Here is a 25,491-nt window from a genome sequence, read left to right as displayed (position 1 = left end):
CACAGACCTCCCATCACAGCTTATCATGACTAATCTAGGGCTTATGAGAAACAGTCGTTAGTTGTATGTCCGAATGTCAAGCGAGGGTCCTGATCACGGTATCTGAGGCTGTTGTCCGAACTTGAGGAAGGGAAGCCGACTCGCATTTCGAGCCTCTCGAATTAGCAGTCCGGCTTTCGGTCAAACCAGCAACGTACCACCTGGATGGGATATATTTGGCCAGCCACAATCACGCACACGGTAACCTAACTACTTGATCCAACCTTCAGAAAACATAGGAGGCCGCAGAGCGCGCGGTTTTCAGGCTGAGCTCCTCAAAGAGACAGCGACATAACATATCCAGGCGTCTTAAAAGGGCTAGGTTCCGTTCGCATCCTTGATCTTGCATGGAATACAGGATAAAGAAGCCAGCCACATTGGGTACAAATCGTAAACCCATGGCCGCTTTTCTCCCATCTGGAAGACCACCTGTGATGTCTTCCATGGCTCTCACCAAATTTCACACCCTCTTACATTGTTCTCTTGACGGTGTATCCATACTCTTTCTCTTCACAAAGTCCGACATCAAGACAATATTAGTGCCCGTGGTGCGTTTTGAGTGCTTTCCTTAAGCACATTACGCGATAGCTGACAATGCATAGACAGCATTTGCTGCGCTTTCTGCTCGTAGCATATCCTTTGGAGCGCACCTTCGTTCCACCCTTTGGATATGGCTACATCTGCTTCAATTCTGTATCGCAAACCAGGTCAGAAACCCAAAGGAGGACAGCATGAACAAGCCGTGGAGACCCATCGCGAGTGGACTTATATCTCAAGCAAACGCCCGTTCGCTTCGATGGGCGGTTTGCTTCATCTGTTTGGGATACTCTTATTTCTCCGGGACGCTCTTCATCAGCACGTCGCTATCATTGGCGATATTTCTGAATAATGATATGTCCATGGACTCTCATTGGCTGAGTAGAAACTTCTGGGTTGCATATGGATATGCGATGTTCAACGGCGGTGCTATGAAGGTAATCTGCTCTAGTAAGTAATCTGAAAGCTTAATCCGATACCCATGTCGCTGATGACACTACAGCATCTGAGTGTATACCCGAGAATAGATTCCTCCGAGCATGCATATTCGTCTCTAGTATTATATTCACCACAGTTCAAGCGCAAGATTTTCGAGACGCAGCTGGCGATATCGCAAGCGGAAGAAGCACCCTTCCAGTAGTTTGGCCGCTCGCAAGCAGACGCATAGAACTCGGGTTGATCACGCTTTGGTCTTCGATAATCTGTATCTTGTGGGATGTTAACGCCATTGTGGCTTCATTCCTTATAACGTTTGGAGCGCTCATTGGACTGCGTTTCTTGCTTCTTCGAAGCGCTCGCGATGACCAGCAGTCTTATTTACTCTACAATGTAAGTCGCTTTGTCGATAACCCGAGGGGCGCGTGCTGAGTTTTCTTAGTTCTGGCTTTGCGGAGCACAATTGGTTCTCTTGCGGAGTCCATTACGAAGTGACGTGGAAGATCCGATCAAGACACATACCACCTGGTTTTGAGATATTTAGAACCTTGTTTAATATTCCTTTCTCGATGATTTAGAGCCAGTGATTAATTGATTTCGTTCTTTGCACTAGTAGAAACCAACCATTTACGTTCGGCGCGGTGGAGAGCCACTCTCGCACCTCCGACCGAACTTCAAGTTGCACATGAACTGTTTCAGATATTTAAGCCATCCGTACCCCGACGACCTCGTGAACGAACCTTGAGAAATGAAAGTGCTGCATGATAACAGTGCTACTAGCTGGGTACTGATCTAGCTAATGCTTACCCCAACGTATAGGTCAAATATTCTTTCCTACCCGTGCCTCGTTATGGACGTGCATAAGTCCTACAAATGGTTGAGAGCGGCATGGACAGAATACTTTCGACGCCAGGGATGAAAATGATCGCTTGAAATTAGTCTATTATTAGTGAACTTGTTTGACGCTCGCGAAGTATACCCGGCGATCTCACGGCGATCTCGGCAACTATCTCCACGCGCAAGTCGGGCTGAATGAGGTGCTCTAACCAGGAATGAGGCTATGTCAGCACCTAGAGGTGGGGCAATGTAAGGGACACGCACCGGGAATATTGTGCCGCTCAAGATCGGGATGCCAGACTACACAATGGCGTCGTATTTCCTATAAACATGAATCTCATTAGTGCCTCACGTCGAAAGCCGACGAAAGAGCGCACATATCCGACATAGACACCATATTGTCGATCTTCTTGATCCCGAGCCAGTGCAGAGTGTCTAGAATAGCGCCTAGAACCGCATGACCTTGACACCGGAGATGAGCTCCGTCGACTTGAAGTACCTATCCACCGTGTCGCCGCACGTCTTGCGCTGGTTGTACAGGAGATACCTACAAACGCGAACGTTGAGTCATCCGGAAAGGGGCTACAGATGGGCGGAAGCGACAAACACTTGGTGACCTCGCTGATCGCACAGCCCTCCTTGCGGAATAAGATGCCGACGCCGCCGCACTGCGCGGTGCGGATGTGCTACTGCATCTTAAGATGTCCTTGTTCAGCTCATTCTGTATACCGGTGAGTCCGGGACAAATGGTAACCGAGTGAACGGCTGATATCAAGAGACCTACCGCGCATTCACCGTATCAAGAGATTATGCACTCCACTGATCCATGATATCATAGAGACTGTGTTGATATCCGCCGTGGCGATATCTAGAAGATGGCTGGAGATGGATAAGCCGGCAGAGGTACATTAAGTCAGCCCGCTACCCACCGAGTGGATCCACTACCGGAAGCTTATCAAGTGTCCGTCAGCGTTTTTGGATGCGCCGCCTGCCTTCGCATCTAAGTGGGAAAGTTGTAGAGTGGGTATCCGCAGGTTGAATGTTTAGCGGTCGCCTTTCCTGATCTATCAGAGCTCGACAAAGGATGGATTACTTTAGGAACATCAAGGAGATTGATCACAGCAAATGTTGGAAATTGGAATGGCGCGGTTGGGAACGGCGTCGAGTTTGTGCCGAGTGGAGTTGAAGCGACAGGGTGTAATCAAAAAGAGTCAAAGACCAATGTATTGAAGAGCACTTACATTTCAAAGTGCTCAGAGATGCCTGACAGATGGCAAACCGGCTCCACAGCCGCCTTGGTCGAATACTTTAGACCTCGCCTCACGGGTCCGCCCACGCCGCCTACAGTGAGATCTTAAAACGGGAGTTCAGTCTTGGAGTAGTGGGGCTTGCGCGAGGGCGAGTGCATGCCAATGTCAACGGACACAGCACAGCAGATGGAGTAGGAGTAGGAGCCCAAAGCATTGCGCTGCTTAGTAGGCGAGGGGAGGCACGAGCAGATGGTAGACTCGCGTAGTTTGGAGTTTGCAGCGCATCGGTGGAGGCTGTAGGGCTAGAGACTGGGTTAGTCGGTGTAGACTGTAAGGGTGGATCAACATGCAGAGTAAGACAGCAATGTCGTCATGTATGGGGATGGAGGGAAGGGGTGAATGTATGCATGAGTCAAAGTTTGGCTGAAATCACGTACTTGAAAGGAAGACCCGGTCAGTTTACGCTCTCTCGCGCTACTCCTTGTCACCGGGCTCGAGAGATGGACTACCCATTGTCGACTTCGACGACACGAAGCGCACTTGATTAGGCATGGAGGATGGCTTGCCGACAGGACTGGAAGAGAGCGGGACGGGGAATCTGTTATTATTTCACCACGAGGAGGTGGAGTTGTGGGCACGGGTGTACTGTACCGGGCGGAAGTGGGTACATCGATCTGCAGGCAAGGTCAGCGATGTCAATGAGTGATACGCCTTCAGCGCAAGATCCTGCCATAGATTTCGCAGGGACACGTACATATTTTTGCCTGGAGTCTGTTGCGACACTGGAGGCGCAATAAACTAAGCCAAGATCTGAGTTAGCGGAGCGTTGTGCGAGTCAGTGCAACGTCGTGATCTTGATGGAAGGGGAGGAGGATGAGAATGCAGTCAGAGGTTAGAGTTGACTTTGACTCGGTTCAGGTGCTCGCGCATTCTGCTTGTTTGATTAAGAATTGTTAGCTGTTGCATGTGGGGTTGACCGTTGGCTACCAGAAGGCGCAGCTGGTGAGACCAGGAGAAATGTTTTCCAAGACTTGGAGTTCAGAACTCGTGCATGTTCAAGCTTGATATAAACACGAGGATGTCCTCTTTAGCCCATCGTATCAATACGGTTTTACACAGTCAACAAGCAGCTGGGAATGCAGATGTCGCCAAGTATGGAACAAATGTTGATATTGCAAGATGCTGGAGAGGATGAAAGTGGACCAGAAAGCCGAGGAAGGGTGATGTCAGGGGATGTCATTGCCAGTGTCAATGCGTGCTTACAGCGGCCGTTGCCGCGAGGCGCGCCTCGATGCCAAAGGCCAGCCAAGCTCCGGAGTCGACCAGCCACTGCAGGGTAGCACACTATAAAGCACCTTTGCCTCAAGGTCGACGCGCAAGCCATTCTTCCTCTTATCCATCCACCTTGCCCATCTTTTCTCCGTCTTTCTGCTTCGTTCGAGCTCACGATGTTGTCCGACGCTGCGCTCACTCAGATCCTGGCTCAGTTGAATGCACTCCAGGTGTCGCAACGGACTATCCAGGCGAAGGTACGCGTCATTGTCAGGTCGCTATCATGGTATCGCTTCCTCTGAAGATTTACTTGTCGAGATCGCTGATACGCTGACGTCGCCTGCAGATCGATGCCCTCGCCATTGCCAAGGATAATATCACATTAATACGCCATAAATGTCAACAAAATCGTCAGCCAAGTGACATGTACAAGAGGAGTAGCCGAAGCTTTTCTAATATAATGATAGAATATTTTCAATACCTCGAAAATAAAATCCAACTCTTTGAGGATAACGCAAGACGATGACTTGTACGGCACAGAGCCACAACTGAGGACATTAGTCTTGAGACTTGGTCAGTGTTAAAAAACTCACATTATATAGGATATAAGACCGCCTATCATCTTCTGTAGTTCTTAGAAGTAGTAGGTGCGCTCCGACAAGCATCCCAAGACAAACAAAAGGCCAGCCGACCGGTTTACCCACCTCCAAGAATCCACAGATTATTACAGACCATAAAAAAATGGACCAAAACTCATAGTGACGGCTGCCTTCGGGCCATATTATAGGAATGGTACGTCTTCCGCTAGTCGTGTCCCCTTCAACATCCCGGAAATCTTGAGCGTGAATTGTCGAAAAAACTATAGCAAAAATGGCAACAGAAGCCCCGACAAGTCTTTCTTGAGGCAAACACCGGTAAGCTAGGAAGCATTAGAAGCCGAAGTAACATCTATAAATATCCACATACATGAGCATGCCACCCTTGCAGCGCCTAAATCAAACATCGCGTATCCGTATGCAACCCAGACACCTCTGCCTAGCCAATGGGAGTCGAATCCCAGGTCGTTGTTGAAGAAGAATGCAAGAACAAGGGCTATGCTGAACCAGAAAACCCCGAGGATATACGAATATGCAAGACATAAAGCCAGAACTGGCCATCGTAAGACACGAGCACTTCCGAGGGAAATTAGGCCACACGCAATAGGTCTCCACGGCTTGTTTAGTACGTCTTCTTGTGGATTCATCACCTGATTCCCTATGCAGAACAGGAGTAAATGTATCCATACCCAAAGACAGGAAAGAAGGTGGGGCCTGAAAGATGGTTGACGTTCCGAGAGTATTGTGAACAATGTCTAAAAACACAGGTCAGAAATAAGTTTCGTCTAAGACCTTGGTCTCGCACCACTGGGAGTAGGAGTGTCTTGATGTCGGCTTTTGTGAACAAGTAAATTATCCAAGGACCATGAAATAAGGTCGAAATGAATGCACGTAGACCACGGCCCTGTGACATGATCTCAGTTCGAGGAATAGTGGGGAACGCCTAAGCTACGATAAAGCCCCGCAACATGCGATCAATATATAGGTAATGGAATTTCGTCCCATCAGCTGGCTTATTGGTGTCATATTGGTTCTAATCGATGCAGTAAGCAGAACATCGGGAGTTTGAAAATCTGGAATTTCATATATGAGTTCAATCACAGTAGGTCTGTGCAACGGGTAAGCATGATATAATGTTATGAACTACGATTAGCCACCCCCGCCCGCTATCTTCGCCAATTGTTCATGCATGCATGAGCAAGGGCAGGCCCTATGGCTATGGCTTGTTTTTAGATCCAAATTCCTTGGTAACGCACGAGCCCACAGAATCAGGATAGCCAAGCCTCCCGATGCTGAACTTTGCATGCCTTACTAGATGAGAAGCGCATCTGTGATGGCGGTCTCACCTCATGTAAGTTCCTGACGGATCTTTATCGTAAGCTCCATCAGACAACACGTAATGACGGACACTAGCGTGATGTTTCGATGAACATCTGTCTCCCGGTTAACTGTTACTCGCCGTAGGTACGACCAGGACGGACTTTGTATCCCATAATTACTATGACGGGGAATAGTGGATGCTCACAGGGTAACTTTGAAAAACGTCGAGTAGACAGAAGCCGAGGTTAGCCCCCTATGCATTTGTGTCACACATAAAGAGATTCATTGATGATAACATCAGGAAAGTAAAACATATACGACGGCACCGCCCTGAACTTCTTGTTATTAGGTATCCTCCAGGGAGAACGGTATGTACATCAACGGCGGGCTAGCGCGTTATACACCACAACTCAAAAATGCTGCTGGGATATCACTAACTCAACACCAACTCCATTTCTTACCTTGATTTCGGCTACTATCTACGGCCAAAAAAAGCTTCGCCCAAATGGAGCACTGGATTAAGGAAACAAGGGAACATAGCGCTGACGGCGAATTGGAGTTACACCGACTGCCGATAATACGTATACTAGCGAAACTTGATTTCCTGACCATGTCATCTGCGGTGCCAGCAAAGGCTTGCTCGACGGGAATTATAAATAACATCTCATGTTGGAGATCCATGAGCTGTTGACTGCATTCATTAGATGCTATCAAATTTTAGCGTGCCGTTCTCACCCTTTCTATGTGAGTAAGCTAAGTACTATGCATTACCGGATACAATTAGACTTTATTGAATGACGACCTCCCATGAAGCCAATATCGCTGAGGCTGTGGGTGCTGCCCCGCTGGTCATCACATTAGGCTTTGATAGGTATGGCCGCCCAGTATTTGATCTTTCACTTACTTCCAACACATTGCTTAAACACTACCTGCGTATTTGGGCGAGTGATCCAGCATTTATTATTAATCATGTGGTTATCATCTATGTGCACTGATAGAGCGGATACAAAGATTGATAATGGCGCCACAGCCTATCTAATAATGCTATCCATATCCCTATGTCACAAGTGATCTTGATGCACAGGTACAAGAACTATTTCGAGTGGCATGTACTTACGCCCTGGTTCAAATTTTCGAAGCCGGTTCACCCGATCCGCTTGAAATTGGCTTATTCGGCATCATAAACGTTCAGCCACCGTCAGTAATCCTCCTCGGTCTATCCAGAAAACCAAATAGGTGGACCGAGCCCCTTCATTCTGACTACAATGTCAGCTTTCGAAGGATATCGCATGCCCCTTTTAATGCAATTATGATGGGTTTGTTACAATGTGCTCATGGTGAAACGAGATGGGGTTTCGTTTGTAGAATACTAAGACTATTCCGAAGAGAAGATGTATAGTGATCACATGTCTCACTTGATTCAGGGTACCTATCATGGCATCGCATCAGCATTGCACCGTTTGAGCTCATTACGGGTACTGGATAGATAACCACAGCATCCTCAACAGAGCTGAACAGCATTGCGTGCATTTCATCCATCCACAAGACGTGTGTCATGGCGCTATATACACACAGTACCTGTTAAGTCAGCGGAAGCTGGATTGATGAACCTTATGGAGGTACTTAAAGAAGCTCTGAATGCAAAGTTTGTCGTAGCTTTCTTGCACCTGTCCTTGAAAGAATGACTTCCTCCTCAAGCTCGACGTCATTTAACCTTAATCTGTTCGTTGGACCAGTGTTAGCTGGGGCACTTGCTTCTACTTTCCTCACCGGATGTGTTTGCATTCAAATATATGTCTACTTTACAAGATTCCCCAAGGATAAGGTGGGCTTTAAAGGAGTGGTAAGTCGTACGACATGTCTATTGAGATAATGATAACAAATATCTCCTGTAGGTTTCAGTCATCGGGTAAGATGAAACTTCTATGTCATGGTACATTACGTTGAGCGCAAATAGACTTCTTGAGGTCGCTCATCTCTTCTCAACCGCCGCTTTCCTGTGGGAAATGACTGTGTCTGCCATGCTCAACCCACTAGAGCTGCTTGCACTCAGGAATGACTTTGCCATGACACTCATTACTATCTGGGTTGATTGCATCGCTGAGGAAAGTATATTCCATCAAGCTTCAAATCGACTCATGAGCTAGTACTGATGTATTCTACATCACACAGTCCTTCTTTCTATACCGTTTATGGGTGTTATCCTCTGCGTGGATTCCAACTGCTTTTGGCTTTTCGCTGATGGCAATCAGTCAAGTAACCGCATACGTCGCACTCGCGAAGCTTTGGGTCATTACAGACGCCGTACAGTTCCAGGAGGATGCACGAACATCGCTCATAATCACTTTTTCCACAAAAGCCGCATGCGACTCGTGGATTTCCGCTTGTATTTTGCATTATCTCTGGAAAAAGCGCAAGTTATCGAACTTTGCAGGGTAGAAACTGAACAACATCGTTTATTGTTCCTAAGCTTGCTCATTCGACCAATTTTAGAACTCGCCGAGTAATCGATGCGCTCATTTTGTGGACTGTCGGTAAGCCGCTCGACCTGATAGGAGGATGAAACTTATTCATCAGTATTCAGAAACGGGGGTCTGCACTAGGTCAGATAATTACTTTTGGCATTCGGTATCTGAACTAATTTTAGCCATTTATCAGCATTGTTGTCTTGCTTACACTGTTTTTGGTACGTGATGATTGTCCAGCAGTAGCTATTGATCTTGACTCGGTTATATTAGTATATCGCTGAACCGGACAACTGTAGGTTGAACGTGCCCATTTTGCGCTCACAGCTGATATTCGTATGTAGATCTCTGGATAGGTGTGTTGCTGATTATGGGTTCAGGCAAGTGTGCTTGATTGGAGTCGTGCGTGTTTCTACTCACTCTACATCAGTATATGCAAACGCGCTGGTTGCTGCGTAGGTGTACCTTGAATGTTCACAATGAACGGTTTAATGCTAACCCGCACTTTAAGGATGAATGGCCGCTGGATGATACAACGTCACGAACAACGAGCCTTCCATGTTCGCAGCCGACAAACAGAGTCCGCCACCGATGAATCCGATTCTTTGCCCACTACAAACAAGGTATTTGCTACGTGCTGCATTTTTCAACGTCTTGTTCTCGTGGTTAAATACGAGTCACTTCAGATCCCTTTTGTCAATATTCAACGAGAAATTATTGTAGACGAGAGGCAGTAATTCTAATCTAGTATTCAGTTCATTTCATAACTCATGGATGCTAGTGTGGATTTCCAAGATTAATATAAACGCCAGGATGTCCTTTTTAGCCCATCGTATGTATCGTATCAGTACGGTTTTACGCAGTCAATAAGCAGCTGCGAATGGGATTGTTGTCAAGTACTGAACAAATGTTGATATGGCATGATGGTGGAGAGGATGAAAGCGACGGAAAGCCGAGGAAGGGTGATGTCAGTGGATGTCATTGTCAGTGCGTGCTTACAGCGGCCGTTGCCGCGAGGCGCGCCTCGATGCCAAAGGCCAGCCAAGCTCCGAGCTCCGGAGTCAACCAGCCACTGCAGGGTAGCACACTATAAAGCACCTTTGCCTCAAGGTCGACGCGCAAGCCAATCTTCCTCTTATCCATCCACCTTGCCCATATTTCTCTGTCTTTCCGCTTCGTTCGAGCTCACGATGTCGTCTGACGCTGCGCTCACTCAGATCCTGGCTCAGTTGAATGCGCTCCAGGTGTCGCAGCAGACTCTCCAGGCAAAGGTACGCGTCATTGTCAGATCGCTATCATGGCATCGCTTCCTCTGAAGGTTTACTTGTCGAGATCGCTGACACGCTGACGTCGCCTGCAGATCGATGCCCTCACCGCTGCCAAGGATAATGCGCCCGTGCCCATGACCCCGCCGTCTCACAATGATGCCATTCCAGATTCCCCGTCGCGGTCTCTCTCCAGTTTTGCCGGATCCCCGTCGTCAACACCTAACAAGATTTCTCTTGCGTCTTCGACGCCTGTCGTAGGCACCCCGCCTCTGCAGTCCGATGATAAGGAGCGCGAGAGAGCGCTATACCCCGGACGCGTCCTACTCACCAGTACGTAAATCCATCCAAGAGCTGGACCGTGCATACATCCACCCTTTCATACCATCCACGATGCCGCCATTTGTCCTGCCTACTGACAAACACATTCAGCCTATCCCGATCAACACGGTATCAAGCCCTTCCCCCTCCAATGGGGCGCCGCCGACCCCAAAGTCCGCGGCCCGGTCATCTGCTCGCGCCTGCCGACCTCCATCAAGCAGCGCAACGCCCTCGGCGCACACAGCGGCTCCTACTCCATCTACCGCGCACTGTCCATCGCGATGGGCTCGCTCTCGCCCTCGCACAAGCCCGACTACTCCAAGACCGAACCCCCCGTCGACATCCCGCCGCAGCCGGCGTGGGCGGACCCGACGAAGATCGTGTCGTTCGATCCGTGGGGCCACTTGGTGCCGCAGGTGTACAAGCACGAGGTCGACGAGCTGGGGCTGGATGTGAGGCCGAGTATTGCGGTTACGAAGGCGCATATCAAGTTGAGCGAGATTGATGAGGCTGCGAAGAGGGGCGAGATCGAGGTGGACGGCAAGATTGTGATAAAGACGAATCCGCTGAGGAATGCGGATGGGACGGAGAGTGCTCTGGATCCGGGTGTGGAGATTCATGTGAGCAAGGCGGCGGTCGAGCCGGTGTGGTATCTGCCTGGTGTCGCTGAGCGTTTCGGCATGTGAGTCGTTCGACGTCCTTGGTCTGGCTCTCTTTCTAATACGCCTTGATGCGTGCAGCTCAGAGACTCTTCTGCGTCGTGCGCTCTTCGAGGACACTGGAGGGATGTACCCCGAACTCATCACCCGACCCGAGATCAAGGTCTTCCTCCCGCCCATTGGCAACTTGACCGTTTACATCTGTGAGCTCTCTTGCCCTGTCATACATCAAGCCTGTGGCCTGATCTATTTATTTCAGTCGGTAACCCCGCATTCATGTATGACGAGTCTAAGGAGCTCACCCTGCGTGTCCACGACGAATGTACGTTTCCCCTCCTGAACCCTCTGCCCTCGCGATGTGCTGACGTACACCTTGTCACCGCAAGGCAATGGCTCGGACGTGTTCGGCTCCGACATTTGCACGTGCAAACCCTACCTCGTGTTCGCCATCGAGGAGTGCATCCGCACCGCACAGCGCGGCGGTGTCGGCGTTGTCATCTACTTCCGCAAGGAGGGCCGCGCGCTCGGCGAAGTCACCAAGTGCGTGTCGCGTCCGCCCATCTGTAGTCCTTCTCCTTGTGACTGAACCTTCGCATCTGCAGGTACCTCGTGTACAACCTGCGCAAGCGCGGTGGCGACACGGCGGACAAGTACTTCAAGTCGACGGAGCTCATCGCCGGCGTCAAGGACATGCGGTTCCAGGCGCTTATGCCCGACGCTCTGCACTGGCTCGGGATCAAGAAGATCGACAACATGGTGTCCATGTCGGATATGTGCGCTCTTTCACAACTTTGTCGATCCTTGAAGAGAGATACTAATGGGACTCGTGTTCGCAGGAAATACGACGCCATTGTGCAGTCTGGCATCCCGATCTTGAAGCGGTACGATCTCCCCGGTACGTGTCTCTTGCATTTTTCAGCGCCCGGTGCTGACGTGACCTGGCTCCTGATCAGAGCACCTTATTCCGCCCGACTCGCGCGTCGAGATCGACGCCAAGATCGCAGCGGGATACTTCACGAGCGGCAAGCAGGTCACCGAGGCCGACCTCATCAAGACCGTCGGGCGCACCTGGGAGGAGACCGAGCATTGATTGCTCGATACCCTTGCATGCTGTAAAACTGTTTTCAACTCTTCTCTGTGGGTCTGCTTAGAATATTGTACAACAAATCGACACCAAGTGTACTGTCGTTACTTATATATGCATATCAATACCAATATAAATACAATACAAGTGCTGTTTCCGTTGTATCCGTCCTTGAGGTGTTCCAAGCATAATGGGCATCATAAGCTACTGTCGACCATGGTGACATCCTCGTCCTCATCTCCATCCTCTGGATCGATATCCATCTCTGCATCGCGAATGCCCCAGACCCTGAGTGCCTTATTGGCAGCCAAATACTTGGCCTCGTTCCTCCGCGCGTTCGCACTCCCCCGTTTCTCGCACTCGGCAGCAACACTGCCCAGCTCCTCGACGCCCTCGAGACGCACCGTGCACACCACCTTACCGCGCTCCACCTCGTACTCATAAACGACCTTCCTCGGCGCCGGCTCGCCCGCCTCCGTCTTGCGCTGCGACGCCCACCGATGGAGCGTCGACACCGGATGCTCGACCTCCACATCGCCATCCGACACCCGCTCGAGCATCGTCCACATGCCCATCCTGCCCAGCACCCCACGCACCGCAACCACATCGCCCCGCGCGTCGATGTACACCGCGCCGATAACGCTCTCCACGATATCCGACAGAATCTTGGGCGCCTGCAGACGCGTGAGCTCCGCCCACGGGAACACGCTCGAATGGGAAAGCGAGCGCGCGAGGGGGCCGCCGACACTCGCGAACCGCGCGAACGCGCCTTTTTGCTCGTCGAGCAGCGCGGAGGAGCTGTGCAGCATGCACTGGTACAGATAGATGTGCTCTGTTTTCGCGCGGAGTGTGATCTTGCCGTGCCGGAGCGGATCGGGCGCGGGGACGGACGCGTCGACGGGGGTGCAGCTGCTGAGGCAGGCGTATGAGAGGAAGAGCGCGTTGCCGATCGCGTGTTTGCGGAGCGTGATTTCGCCGGGGCTGAAGTTCTTGGGGTGTTTGTAGAGGTAGTCGGCGATGAGCATGTCGAGCACGGCGTCGCCGAGGAACTCGAGCCGCTCGTAGGAGACTGTGCGCAGGTCGGTCTGGTGCGATGCGTGTGTTAGGGCCTCGACGAGCAGAAGGGGCTTGGTGAACGTGTAGCCGATCATGTTTTGTACGTGGGCCACTTGCGGGGGAGCCTCGAGCGACGGGTCAGCAGCGGCGTACGCGGCTTCGATAGAGGCAGAGAGAGGAGAAAGCGCGAGGTGCACGTCGATGGTGCGGATGAGCGAGATGGCAAGCTCGAACCCGCCGTGCACGTATGCGGCACCGATGAGGGACTCTACAACGTCGGCAAGCACTTTGGTGGAGAGATCTTCCTTGCCTTTGCCGTTGCCGTTCTCGTCGCTGTTCTCTTCTTCGTTCGTTGCTCCTCGATTGTCTGTAAGATACCGAGGCATGAATCTCTTCGGAGCAAAGTGGTCGCGGACGATCCATCTGTAGAGCTTCTTCTGAATTGCAGACTTGGCAAGACGAACGTTGGAGACCGCATGATCTCTTCTCTGCGTCAGGTACCCTTCATGCCAGAGCGGATGTTCGCTATACAGATACGCCCCAACGACAAGCTTGAGAACGGCATCCCCAAGTGACTCGAGCCGCTGATAATTCGTAGGCTCCTGCGATACAGGCGCCGAAATCGCCATCTTGACCAACGAAAGCGGAATCTCCGCAAGCTGTGGATCCGTCAAGAGCGTCGCGCGGAGAGAAGCCGCCGTGTTCGCCACAGAAATGTAGCGCAAGATAGAAGGCACAAGAAGCGCGAACTCGGCTTCAACGGGGGACACCAGCTCCACGAAGGAATACTCCGGAATCAGAAGCTTTCTCGCCTTCTCTGAGCTACGCCGACTGCGCTTCTCGGCCGGATGCAAAAAGTTGACGCGCGGTGCCCGATCTTCGACGACGAGCAGGGGCAGGCTGATCTCGAGCATGTCGAATCTCCGGTACGTCTCTTTGAGCTGTTCTTCTTCCTCGGGCGAAGGCTGGTCATACTTCCATTCCACGAACCGGAACAGCTTCCCGTACGGCACGCTGTCGCGAATCAGGACAATGTCCGACGGATAGTCCAGCATCTGCCCAAACTCCGCCGCGTTCACGAGGCGCGTGGTGCCTAGCGGACTGAGCCCCTGGTTGGCGCTGGCCCAGAGACGAATCTGGTCCCACCGGCCCTGTTCTTCGTCGCCATCGACCTCGAACAGATACGCAAAATCAAGCTTGTCCGCTGGCATCCGCGGTCCGCAGAGTGTGGCAAACAGTCTGTGCGTATACACCTGCATCGACTCCACATCGAACGGCGTAGACGGCTCCTCTTCGGGGGTGATCGTGACCCTCAGCGGCCCATGCACGGGATGATACAGTGTCGGCATCGCCTCTTCCTCCAGCCTTGCCAGCTTCGCCTTCGTCCACATCCGCAGCCGGGGCATATTCTCAATCTCCACATCGCATCCGTACCACTCCTCCCCGAGCGCCTCTAATGTTCCAGAGCCCTCGGGGACCCACACGTCCATCTGCAACTTGACAGCTGCGGTGCCCTCCCGTGCATCGACAGCCGCGAGCAGCGCCTTCACCTCCTCCTCGAGCTCGGGCTCGATGACGCTCGTGAGCGGCATCAGGTGCTCGTTGAGCAGTCCGGCATCATATAGCGTTTTGTAGGCTTTGAACGAGACGTGGCGCCGTGCCGAGAGCTTGCTCGAGTACTTCTGCGGAACGGAGAACGTGCGCAGGAGTGGTGGCAGGACGCGCGGGAGCGTGACGGTGCACCCGAATGGCCCGGGGTAGGGAAGTGTGTTCGTGCGTGGGTCGAGGGCGTGCCAGCCCTCGGGGAATTCGGGCGGGTCGATGTCGTACAGCGCACGATGGGCGGTGTGCCGCGAGTTGGGGAGGACAGAGCAGAAGTGGTTCAGGTGCGGGGGTGCGGATTGGAGCGTAAGGAGCGCGCTGGAGAGCGGTTAGCTTCAACCATTATACATGGGTAAAATGTACGCACCCAGTAGATTCGACCGTAAACCGCACCGCATGGTCGTCGTCTTCCTGGTCTTCATCGTCCTCTTCATCATATCTGGGGAGCGCATTCCCCGCGAGCCGCATCTGATTGTTATACTGCTCCACCATCTGCCTCTCTAGCTGCATCCAGCGCTCCACCCCCGCCGCATCCATATTCCCGCTCTCAAACATCAACACAAACGTGCTCCGCCAGCGCCTCGCCCGCCCGCGGCTCTGCGCCCAACTGACCATATTATTCGGCACATCCCATCTCACCACATTACAGCACGCCTGGATATCCAGCCCCTCCTCCGCAACGCTCGTCGCAACGAGCACATTAAACTCGCCCGTACGAAAGCTGCCGAGCGTCTCCCCGTGCGTATTGCGCATCAGCGCGCGCGTCACATCGAGCAGCGTCTTGCGGTACGCGCTCTCCGACGTGCCCACGATGCGCCCGACGCGGAGCACGCCCGCGGTGCGCGGGTGCACTGCGAGCACCTCCGCGAGCGAGAGCACGGCGTCCCGTCGCGTGACGAACACGAGCCCGCTGTACGCCTCGTTCGCCTCCTCCTCCGCGCCGCGCTTCTCCGCGAGCAGCGTGTCGATGAGCACGCACAGCTTGTCGGACACGCCGGCCTCGATGGCGGCGGGGTCGTATGACGGCGGGGAGACGTGCACGCGCGCGAGGATGCGTAAGAGGTAGGCTTTTTCTTTTTCTTGGACGGAGGTGAATGCGCTCTCGTACGGCATCGGGTTCTCCCGCGCGAGCGAGATCGCCTTGTGGACGTACCAGTCCGCGGCCCAGCGTCCGAGATCGAAGCAGATCTCCGTCGCGGTGCTCACGATGTCCTTCAGGCCCCTGTGCGTATAAGTATCTTCCTTTTTGATTGTCTTGCTTAGCTTCTGGTCAGTGCGCATATAGTCGGGCGATCCGGGCGTCTTGTGTGCGAGCTGCCCGCGCAGGGAGATGATGTACGGGTCGTCTTTGACGTTAAGTGTGGCCAGCACGGAGGAGAGCGCGGTAATATTGGACGCGGTATAGGTTTTGTCGAAGAAGGGGGCCGGACGGTATAGGACATGTTTAAAGATGGGTCGATGGACGAAGGAGATAAGCTGGGAGCGATGAAGGCGGGGACTGCGCACGATGCAATCTAGGTTGCGCTCAAGGATCCTGGGGAAATGTCAAAGAGGGACATGGGGACTGGGCGATACGCACCTCATAGACGCCTCCACGTTCCCTCCGTACACCGGGCTAGCCGTCAGCCCCAGCACCATAGGCCTCTCCTCGCGCGATTCAGCACCCGACGCAGCCCCATGTTCGCGCACCGCCACCCTGAAATAAAACTCCTTCATGATGCAGTTGTACGGGTGATTATCAACCGCATGGTGCGCCTCGTCAAAGACGAGCAGCCCGATGTCCTCGCCGAGCTTGACATACCCATGCCGAAGCGCGTCGAGGAGCACCTGGGGCGTCGAGACGATGATCCGGTGCCGCTGCAGCACGCCGCGCCAGAGCGCGATGTCTTTCCACTGATTGGGCTCGAGAGCGCCCGAGATGAGGCCGACGGAGACGGGTATGTCGAGCGCGATCACGTCGCGCTGCTGCTCGCACAGGGCGACGGTGGGCGCGAAGAACCAGCAGACCTGTCGCTATAGTAAGCAACGTTAGAGTAGAAGAAGAGTGGGAACAGCGCACCTTGCGTGGCTCTCGCTCAACCTCGTGCTTCATGCGCAGGATCGCGATGAGCGTCTTGCCCGAGCCCGTGTCCTGCGCGACGATGATGTTCTCCCGCAGACTGGCGGTAAACATCTCGAGCTGGTAGTCCCGGGTTACCACTGGCGTGCGCGGCGCGGGTGTTTCATCACCGTGATCTGAGGCTTCGAGGTCATCGCTGGTCGGAAAGTCTGCGTCGCGGCTGCAAGATAGATGCAATGCGCGTCAGGGAGATCGTCGGCAGGGATGACGACGGAGCACGCACATATCGCCCATGATCTAAAAAGTAGGTCCTTAGGCCTTGATGGAGCGAGGAGGAAGGGAAGAGGACAAGGAGAGACTGGGGTCAGATGTGTGTGATAAGTATAGGAGCTGGCGAGCGCTTAAGTCCACAGCAAGCTCAGCGCAGCTCTCATCCCGGCCAATTGCTTGCCTCATATGAACACTTGGACTGCGCTCTCGAACATGCTAAAAGCTCGCTCAGACGACGGTGATGTATGCTTTCTCCAGCATCGTTCGTACGCAGGCAGAGTTCACAGACAAGAGGAACCCAGAGACGGAAACATGAGAGGCGGAAGGAAAAAAATCGGCTGACGGGCCGCTATTGTGGCTTATTTGGCGTCTATAACATGCGAAAAGCGCCCGTTATTTTGGCGTCATGGCGCATCTCCTCTTTACAACAGCCTCAACTTGCTGACTCATTGGGCTCATCTCATCTGAATGTTTCACAGTATCTCCCAGTGCTATCCCTTTCGGACAGTGGGGAACAGGTCACTAGCGTCATGGGTGTCCGAAGACGCCTTCCACGCAGCGTAATACACAGCCAGTCCATCCACCAGCGAAGCCTTCTTGGGCTGCCAGCCCAGCAGCGACTTTGCCAGATACGGGCGAGCCAACGTCGTTGACGCTAATGCCTGCTCAAGCACTGATATATTTTCCTTAGCCCGAGCACAGATCGCCGCCCGAGGTAGGACACTCACAATCCGACGGCTCCCGAATCTCGTACCCCTCAGCGCCCGAGACCTCGACCAACTTGTTCAAAAAATCCACCACACCCTCCGTATAATCATTACTCGCATCAAACGCGAGCCCGCCCAATGACTGCGCCCGCTCAGCAGCACGCACATACAGATCCGCAACGTCGTCCACGTGCACGGTCGGAATCCGCGCCTTGCTCACGTCCTCGCCCGCGCGGCCGAACCACACCGCTCTGCCCTCTGCCGCGCTCTGGAACGCGATCGCGAACAGCGACGCCGTGTAGCCGTAGCACAGCGACGGGCGGATTACGATCCCGTTTAGCACGGGATGCTGGAGCACCTGCTGCTCGACGGCGGGGCGCCACGCGACGAGCTCGAGCGGCGAGGTGAGGAGCGTCGTGTCGCTCACGTAGCTCTGTGCGTCGTGTCCGTGGACCCATATCCCGGACGTGTAGATGTAGGTGAGCTTGGGAGCGTGAGCAGGGCGCGATGCTTTCGCGGCGTCGCCGATGTGCTGCAGGAGGCTGGACCCGATAAGTCTGAAGTTGGCGGAGCCGCCGATGGCTTCGATGATGACGTCGAGGGTGGATATGTGGCTGAGAAACGGGGATGCGTCGCCGTCTTCAAGTTCAGCAATGATTGGGATGACTGATCTCGATCAGCGTCAGTGGGTGTACCGCTAGCAGAGGATGATATGAGGCTCACTTTCTTCAGCTAGGAGCCCTATTCCTTTCTCCTTGAATCGAGTTGAGCCGTACACGGTATGGCCCGCACGGAGCAGCGCCTGAGCGACTGGGTGTCCGATGAAACCACAGGCACTGTGAATCTTGTTAGTACTATAACAATGACCATAAAGAGTTCCAACCCAATGACCAGGACCTTCATGCTGAAAAGATATTGATACAAAGGACCTCAGCAGGGTCGGGGGAAAGGCCTTCAAAAGCAGCCAGTTACGAGAGACCGCACTCGGCACTCATAGTCCTAAACTGGATCAACGTTTGTCTGAGAACTTTGGACGCGCACCTGATAGTCACGTTGCTGATGGCGGATGCTCCAGCACATTGGTCATATGCACGATGGCCCGGGGTCGCGTGCTCTTTGGAGTCCATAGCACCAGAAGAACAAGCTCCCAGTTATTCTAGTATGCGTAGAAAAAGATGAATCGATTGGTTTTAATAGGAATAAATGTCTGCCAGGCTCAAGGAAGTTGAATCGTCTGAATTGTTGAAGGCTATGGTGCTAGGACAAGGCACACGAAGCCTACAAAATCATGGCGCACTGTGTGGGAGCGTCGGATGATCCTGGCAATCTTTTGAACGGTCAATTCATTTGTTTTGCTCGCCATATTTTCCGATGATCTTATTTTAGCTGGAAGTGAGCGCATGACGTGCTGTGCAGGAGGCTCCGAAGATATTATTGGCATGTGTAGCCTCATTCCACTTAAGAAGCCTACTCCGAGTAAAACATGCAATTTTCACACTTCTTTAACCCTCCCTACATATTGAACGAATGTCAGAAAAGCGAAGGTAACAGGCTTTATGTTTGCTCACTGTCAGGATTGAAGCATCTACACATTGCTATTTAGGTTGAAGTTGATGAATGCCTTCAACTCGAAGGCAAGGTCCCTCACAAAACGCGCAAGACGACCGTGGAATTCGAGCAATGTTTCAAAGTATAGATCGGGAAGCAATCGAGCTTGTATGGGCCAGGACTATAGCGTAAGTCTACACATCTATTTCTTCCTATTCGTTCATACATACCAACATTTTGTTTTCCTTAGCGCAATATAGCCCTCAATCCAGGAGGCTCAAGCACTCGTGCTCGAAGCGCTCGTAGGCAACTCTCGGATAGTTCGCTGTCAACTTTACCAAACGAAGAACAAGAAACGAATCAAAACACACCGGTTACGGTGGTGTACGATCAAGAAGTGCCAGTTCGGGTTCACATCAGCATGCTAATAGCAAATCACAGAGAGAATGAATTACAAGTAGCACCTGTGCAAGATGGGGGCGCGGTTGAACCTGACGTCGAAGATCGTGGATGGAAAGACACAATATTGTATTGAATGTGTTGTAGATGATAACACCATACATATGGCTCATCGCTGCTTACACTTTTGCGAAGAGACGTTCCTTTGGCTGCTGACTATCCTGAGACGCCTTCCATGCGGCGTAATACACCCCCAGACCATCCACAAGCCCAGCTTTCTTGGGCTGCCACCCTAGAAGCGATTTAGCGAGGTACGGCCGAAGCAGGTTAGTCGCTCCCAATGCCTGCTCGAAGGCTACAGCATCACCGCCGTGAGTAAGCGAAGCAGACAAAGATAACAAACTCCTCACCATTGGACGGCTCTCGGAGCTCATACCCCTGAGCGCCCGACACCTCAGTCAGCTTCATCAGGAAATCAACGACACTCTCCGTCGAGTCGTTTCCCACATCAAACGCGATCCCACCCAGCGTCTGTGCCCTCTCCGCCGCCCTTACATACACATCCGCGAGGTCATCCGGGTGCACGGTTGCCAGTCGCCCGTTGGGGTATCCGTACCACATCGCCTTGCCCTGTGCCGCGCTCTCGAACGCGGTCGCGAGCAGCGACCCGGATCGGCCGTAGCACAGCGAAGGACGAATGACGATGCCGTTCAGCACGGAGTCCGAGAGAACCCGCTGCTCGACGGCGGGGCGCCATGCGACGAGCTCGACGGGTGACGTCAGCGGAGTCGTGTCAGAGACGTATTCGCGGGTGTTATGGCCGTGTACCCATGTGCCGGAGGTGTAGATATACGATAGCTTCGGTCCTTGGGCAGGGCGCGAAGTCTTGGCAGCGTCACTGATCGCCTGCAGCAGATCCACGGAGACCGCGCGGAGGTTGGCGGTACCGCCTATAGCCTCGATAATGACGTCGAGTGTGGGAACAAGGGCCAGCAGCGGTGCGGTCTCGGTGACCTGACCAACGATAGGGATGACTGGGTGGGGAATGTAAGCCAAGCGTCAGCAGAAGACGCCGATACGGAGCATACTTTCATCAGCTGCAAGCTGTTTCGCCTTTTCCGCGGAACGGGTCAGACCATACACAGTATGACCAGCACGGACCAATGCCTGAGCAACGGGAAGTCCAATGAACCCAGACGCTCTATGGATGAATATCAGCACCACGACTGATGCTATCACGACCGCAGGAGACTGACCCGATGACCAGAACCTTCATGCTGAGGGTATCGACGTGGAAGAATCCAGCAAAAGCCAGACTCAGGCTATATGTACTAGAATGATAGTGTGAGACGACTCGCCGAATAAGTTCGCATGGCTAGACTTAATTAGAACATGTCTGAGAAGAATGGGAATCACAGCTTGGAGGGGAGGAATGGAAAAACCAACATCCCAGAGACAGCCAATCGTACCATTGGCGGCAGCCCGCCCATTTGAATCATGGGGAAAGCGCGCACACCTTGGTCAGCACCTCGGCGAATCGTGTAACACTTGCGAATCAGGTTTGTTGACGAAAGTCTCGGACGAACTCATAAGAAGACAGAGTTCAGCCGCTCCAGCGCTCGCGAACTCACGGTTACCATTGAAATCAGTACGAAAACAAAGTGTATACTTGTGTTGGCTTAGAGGTCCACAACGACATTCAATACTCGGGTCAATTCAAGCCTTGGTACAGCAGTCTCCCATAGTGAGGGAGACGAAGCGGACTTGGGGCTATGATGGGGCTGCATCTTGGAAACTTCTAGGCTCACCTTGACCTCGAACTCGGAGGGACTGAGTTTCTGAACGTGTCAGCCATATTACAAACACCCGCTCGAAAGACATACATTTCTCACAAGCAAGATAACATAACAACGTGTTCCTGTAAGCCTGTAGGAACGCTGGACTGTATTAGTCTTATACGCTTCAACGATCCATGCAACTACTGCAGTGCATCGGCGACGAGCAGTAGGATCTCCTTCGTGCTCTTCCCGACGTTTGCGTCGTCCTTCGCAATCGACTGCCAGACCGGCGAATGGTGAGGCTCCGCAGCGACACACTGCTTAATCACCTCCTCGGCGTACTCCTATACAAGTACTCGTCAGCCTATACAAATTACAGACGATAAGGAAAGGAATCGCACCGTTGTTCCATGCTGCCGCTCAAACCTCAACCACCAGCCCCAGTTATCGCCCAAGTCCTTATCCTGCTCCGTACCCACACTTCGCGCAAACCACCTCCGCGCCTGCTCAATCTTGCGCTCCGTCCAGAACAGCCGCGCGACCGTACACGTGACAGTCGGGTTATCCTTGCTCTTCTTGAGCGCGTCGACGCTCCGCGCCTTGCGCGCCGGCCGGGGCTCAGCCCAGATCGCGAGCGACCACAGCACGCCAGACGTGGGGCAGTCTTGCAAAGCACGCGCAAGCACGGCCTTCGCCTGTGCCTGTGCCTGCGAGCCTCCTCCAGACGCGGCGGCCGCGCGTTCTTCAACGCGCACGGCTTCGGCCCAGAGTGACTCGTTCTGTGGGTTTGCGAGCCTTCCCTTCTCGAGCAGTGAGCGGGCCTTGATCGAGCGTCCGTCGGCCTCCTCGAGGCGCGAAGCAAGTATCCAGAGTGTCTCGTCCTTGGGACAAGCCTTGAGCCCGGCTGCGAACGCCGCCCGTGCGGCGGCTCGGTTTCCGCGTTTCTCGTGAATTTGGCCTTGGATCATGTACAGCTTGGCGAACTTGGGGTACTTGCTTAGCGCGGTGCTGACAACTTCGAGAGCTGGGTCGTAGCGACCTTGTTGCCTCTCGAAAACAGCGGACTTCATCCAAATCTAGTGAAGATTGTGGTTAGCATACTGCATATATGCGAGTGTAATGACGATAATGACATACCCGCTCGGTTCCTGCGATAGTACGAGCACGTGTGAGAAGCTCGCGCGCGACGCCCAACTCTCCGTTCTCCGCCTCGAGTTTGACAGCAGCAAGCCAGATCTGTTCGCTTTCGGGGTTTGCGACGAATGCGCGCTCGAGAACCTCTCGGGCGGCAGGAACATCTCCAGCAAGCCACTTCTCTTTGGCTGCCATAAGCCAAAGCACCTCTGCTTGAGGGCAATGATGCACGGCTCGTGCAAGTACCGAGTCCAGCGCCTCCCTGCATCAAAAGAACGGTCAAAGAGGAGGAGAATATAGGGTAGACAAACGCACCTCGTCCCATACGCTTTTTCCAAATCCGCTGCCTTCCTCCACAAGGTCCTCCGATCGGGGAACACCCTGAGCGCATACGCCAGCAGAGCCCTCGCCGTCCCAACCATCCCCTTACCCAGAGCAGCGTCCGCATCGGCCACCCACGTATCGTACCGGTCCTCCTCTTCGATATCCACAGTGGCCGTAGCCTTGACGATCGCAGCGCACGTTCGCAGCGAACCATCCTGCTCGCACTTCTCTGCTTCGCGCAACCACTGTTCGCGCGTGAGAAGCACGCCGTGTCGCCGCAGCTCACGCACACCGGCCTCGATCGTCTTATCGACGAGCTCGAGCGTCTTTTCCTTCTCTTCCTCGGTCTTTTCTTCCACTTTGACTGCCGGCGAATCAGGGTCGACCTTCATCGCGTCGCCGTTTGCTTCTGGCGCCTGCGGGGCGGTTTCCTGTTCGAGCAGGCGTCCGGCGGCTATCCAAATCTCGTGTGAAGTGGGAACAGCCTTGCGAGCCTTGTTAAGCACGGCTTTCGCCTTGGCGGGAGTCTCGAGGCGTGCAAGAGCGAGCCACAGTTCGACAGATAGAGGGATGACTTCGACAGCGCGAGCCAGCAGAACGCGCGCATCTTGAGCGGAGTCTTCGAGGTTGACGGTTTCTTTCCAGAGTCGTACCGAGTTCGGGATGCTTTCGAGAGCTATTACGTCATTAGTACCTCGTAAATACAAGGCAGAAAAATGTGCACCTTTGCGCAGAACACGCTTCTTGGACTTGTTGTCGTGTTCAAGATCAGCAGCAGCAAGCCAAATCTTGACACTCTGCCCCACATGTTGCACGGCATTGGCAAGGATGACCTTTGCATCGCTGTTTTGCTGTCGAACAATAACAATCAATGCCCCGCATACATCCAAAGCAAACGTCACGTACATGAAGTCTAGCTGCCTCCAGCCATACATCCTCGCTCTTCGGACACTGATCACATCCAGCCTTGATAAGCTTACGTGCGGCAACCATCCGCCCCGCGTGTTCCTCTAACCGTGCCGCCGCGATCCATCCGGGAGAATGCTTGGGGTTCGACTTGACCAGGGAGTCGAAGAGCATGCGAGCACGCTTGATGTCGCCAATTTCGGCATCTGACTTGATCACGACGCTGTCGAGCGAGGTGAGATAGCCCTTGGGGTCGACAGACGTGCTCGTCCCGCTCACGTTTGTCGCAGCACCAGAGACCTGTGGGATGGTGAGTCATACGCTCATAATCGTGACACGATAACACGAACCTGGTCGAGTTTGAGGGAAAGAATCTTGTCGCGGGCTTGACCAATTTCGACGAAGTTGGTGAGCGTGCCTGACTCAGCCGGGGTCTCGAATCCACCGCTCTGGGAGGCAAAGGTGGTCAGTAGGCGCAGACACAGACCGGAGACAGCTCACCTCTTGTTGCTGCGCGTCAAGAGCATTCGTATACTCGGTCTTGCTCCGGTCCCCAACCACAACGGAATCGGGAACAGCGAACATCCTATCGTCGCGCTTTCGCTTCTTCCGTGTCAAGTTCCCCACTTCGGGTATACCCTCCCACTCCGCATCCGACACCTGCGACAGCCCGCGTTTCAAGTCCGAGAACTGCTGCTGAATCTTGGGCCGCTCCGCTCTGTGTTTGGCGAGTTCCTCGTCCTCCCGCGCTTCTCGACGCGCCTTGCGTCGTGCATCCATGTTGCGGTCGACGGCGTCGTATATGTTGTCGGCCTCTTCATCGTCCTGTTCATACGTAGTTCCTGCGAAGAGACCGACTTCGTTGTCGGGGTCTTGGAATTGCTCGGGGTCGAATTCTGGTTCCTCCCCGCGTTTTGCTTGAGCCTCACTAATCAGGTCCGAAGGGGATCAGAGTGCCAGTAAAGGGTGGTATAAAGAAGTTAATTTTGAGAGGGGTATAGGAAGGGTTAGTCAGCGTGGCATAGGACAAGACAGGTGTTAAACGTACGCGATGGTTTCCGCCGACGGCCCTTCTCTCGCAGGACCGATATCTGAACGAGTCGTAAAGCCAGATGCGCTGGATTGAGAGTAAACATGAGTATGGACAAGAATTCGACACAATGATATAGCACCCACCCACGACCGAGACCAGCGACATATGACGCCGGCGCGGTCATCGACAGGAAGGCGAGCTTGTTGGGTTTTCCGGAAGCCATAGTCAACTGCTGTCGTCGAGACTTGTAATGTCGCTACAGCGTAGGTGGGGAAGAGTCTGACTGGGTTTGCCCGGCGGACGGCAGAGAATGAGTGGATGTTGCGGTCAACGCCTAACTGAACGCGCAGGACGACAAGCGCAACAGTGGACAAGCTCGGCAATTCCCTGTGGCAGTGCGAAGTCCCGATTAGGATACCGGAGCCCCTGACTGCAGTCGTCCGTTGAATGGTTCGCGAGACACAGCGTCATCTCACGCTCACCGACGACTTCGAGCATAATATACGTACGCCCACAAATTTTCTAGTCATGGAGCTTGCTCTGATTTACACTCAAAGGCTACCTTTTTTCCCGCTCAAAATTGTCGGCTTGTCCA

At 53.4% G+C, this 25,491-nt stretch overlaps 7 protein-coding genes across 7 annotated transcripts; 2 read left to right on the top strand and 5 right to left on the bottom strand.

Annotated features, from left to right (window-relative positions):
- Positions 1-482: 482 nt before the first annotated feature.
- On the top strand, positions 483-1,443 carry CONPUDRAFT_67100 (uncharacterized protein; the record flags this gene model as incomplete). The annotated part of the gene is made up of 3 exons (XM_007776924.1): positions 483-587; positions 642-1,026; positions 1,079-1,443. 3 exons carry the CDS (start codon positions 483-485, stop codon positions 1,441-1,443), a joined length of 855 nt encoding a protein of 284 aa, XP_007775114.1.
- An 852-nt stretch (positions 1,444-2,295) lies between these two features.
- CONPUDRAFT_159866 (uncharacterized protein) lies at positions 2,296-3,650 on the bottom strand (the record flags this gene model as incomplete). The annotated part of the gene is made up of 4 exons (XM_007776996.1): positions 2,296-2,395; positions 3,090-3,189; positions 3,273-3,400; positions 3,577-3,650. 4 exons carry the CDS (start codon positions 3,648-3,650, stop codon positions 2,296-2,298), a joined length of 402 nt encoding a protein of 133 aa, XP_007775186.1.
- A 1,277-nt stretch (positions 3,651-4,927) lies between these two features.
- On the bottom strand, positions 4,928-5,613 carry CONPUDRAFT_67066 (uncharacterized protein; the record flags this gene model as incomplete). The annotated part of the gene is made up of 2 exons (XM_007776922.1): positions 4,928-5,289; positions 5,337-5,613. The coding sequence occupies 2 exons, from the start codon at positions 5,611-5,613 to the stop codon at positions 4,928-4,930; spliced, it is 639 nt and encodes a 212-aa protein (XP_007775112.1).
- Positions 5,614-9,941: 4,328 nt separating this feature from the next.
- Positions 9,942-12,086, top strand: CONPUDRAFT_67330 (uncharacterized protein; the record flags this gene model as incomplete). Its single annotated transcript, XM_007776938.1, has 9 exons — positions 9,942-10,022; positions 10,112-10,349; positions 10,449-11,019; positions 11,078-11,199; positions 11,256-11,318; positions 11,383-11,536; positions 11,599-11,769; positions 11,833-11,891; positions 11,950-12,086. 9 exons carry the CDS (start codon positions 9,942-9,944, stop codon positions 12,084-12,086), a joined length of 1,596 nt encoding a protein of 531 aa, XP_007775128.1.
- A 97-nt stretch (positions 12,087-12,183) lies between these two features.
- CONPUDRAFT_113103 (P-loop containing nucleoside triphosphate hydrolase protein) lies at positions 12,184-17,159 on the bottom strand. Its single transcript, XM_007776995.1, has 5 exons — positions 17,081-17,159; positions 16,798-17,017; positions 16,318-16,745; positions 15,106-16,272; positions 12,184-15,056 (listed from the first exon to the last, which is right to left on the bottom strand). The coding sequence occupies exons 1-5, from the start codon at positions 17,089-17,091 to the stop codon at positions 12,278-12,280; spliced, it is 4,605 nt and encodes a 1,534-aa protein (XP_007775185.1). The 5' UTR covers positions 17,092-17,159; the 3' UTR covers positions 12,184-12,277.
- A 2,675-nt stretch (positions 17,160-19,834) lies between these two features.
- CONPUDRAFT_113101 (NAD(P)-binding protein) lies at positions 19,835-21,003 on the bottom strand. The gene is made up of 4 exons (XM_007776994.1): positions 20,978-21,003; positions 20,810-20,922; positions 20,132-20,755; positions 19,835-20,076 (listed from the first exon to the last, which is right to left on the bottom strand). Exons 1-4 carry the CDS (start codon positions 20,995-20,997, stop codon positions 19,901-19,903), a joined length of 933 nt encoding a protein of 310 aa, XP_007775184.1. The 5' UTR covers positions 20,998-21,003; the 3' UTR covers positions 19,835-19,900.
- Positions 21,004-21,699: 696 nt separating this feature from the next.
- Positions 21,700-25,119, bottom strand: CONPUDRAFT_67230 (uncharacterized protein; the record flags this gene model as incomplete). The annotated part of the gene is made up of 11 exons (XM_007776931.1): positions 21,700-21,843; positions 21,901-22,575; positions 22,637-22,895; positions 22,949-23,283; positions 23,344-23,633; positions 23,682-23,808; positions 23,864-24,163; positions 24,214-24,312; positions 24,365-24,791; positions 24,912-24,980; positions 25,040-25,119. The coding sequence occupies 11 exons, from the start codon at positions 25,117-25,119 to the stop codon at positions 21,700-21,702; spliced, it is 2,805 nt and encodes a 934-aa protein (XP_007775121.1).
- Between the last annotated feature and the right edge of the window lie 372 nt (positions 25,120-25,491).

The sequence above is a fragment of the Coniophora puteana genome, assembly GCF_000271625.1.
Source record: "Coniophora puteana RWD-64-598 SS2 unplaced genomic scaffold CONPUscaffold_19, whole genome shotgun sequence".
Lineage (NCBI taxonomy): Eukaryota > Fungi > Basidiomycota > Agaricomycetes > Boletales > Coniophoraceae > Coniophora > Coniophora puteana.
The sequence above is the reverse complement of the archived record's forward strand: the minus strand, read 5'-3'. Positions and strand labels throughout refer to the sequence as shown.

Excerpts from the sequence above, each read along its gene's own strand:
- CONPUDRAFT_113103 (XM_007776995.1), bottom strand. Across the intron at positions 16,746-16,797 it reads TTGAGCGAGAGCCACGCAAG|GTCTGCTGGTTCTTCGCGCC; the intron begins GTGCGCTGTTCC and ends CTATAGCGACAG. Across the intron at positions 15,057-15,105 it reads TTTACGGTCGAATCTACTGG|CGCGCTCCTTACGCTCCAAT; the intron begins GTGCGTACATTT and ends ACCGCTCTCCAG.
- CONPUDRAFT_113101 (XM_007776994.1), bottom strand. The coding sequence starts at position 20,997 with ATGAAGGTTCTGGTCATCGG. Across the intron at positions 20,923-20,977 it reads ATGAAGGTTCTGGTCATCGG|AGCGTCTGGGTTCATTGGAC; the intron begins GTCAGTCTCCTG and ends ATTCATCCATAG. Across the intron at positions 20,077-20,131 it reads GCTCCGAGAGCCGTCCAATG|CCTTCGAGCAGGCATTGGGA; the intron begins GTGAGGAGTTTG and ends GTGATGCTGTAG.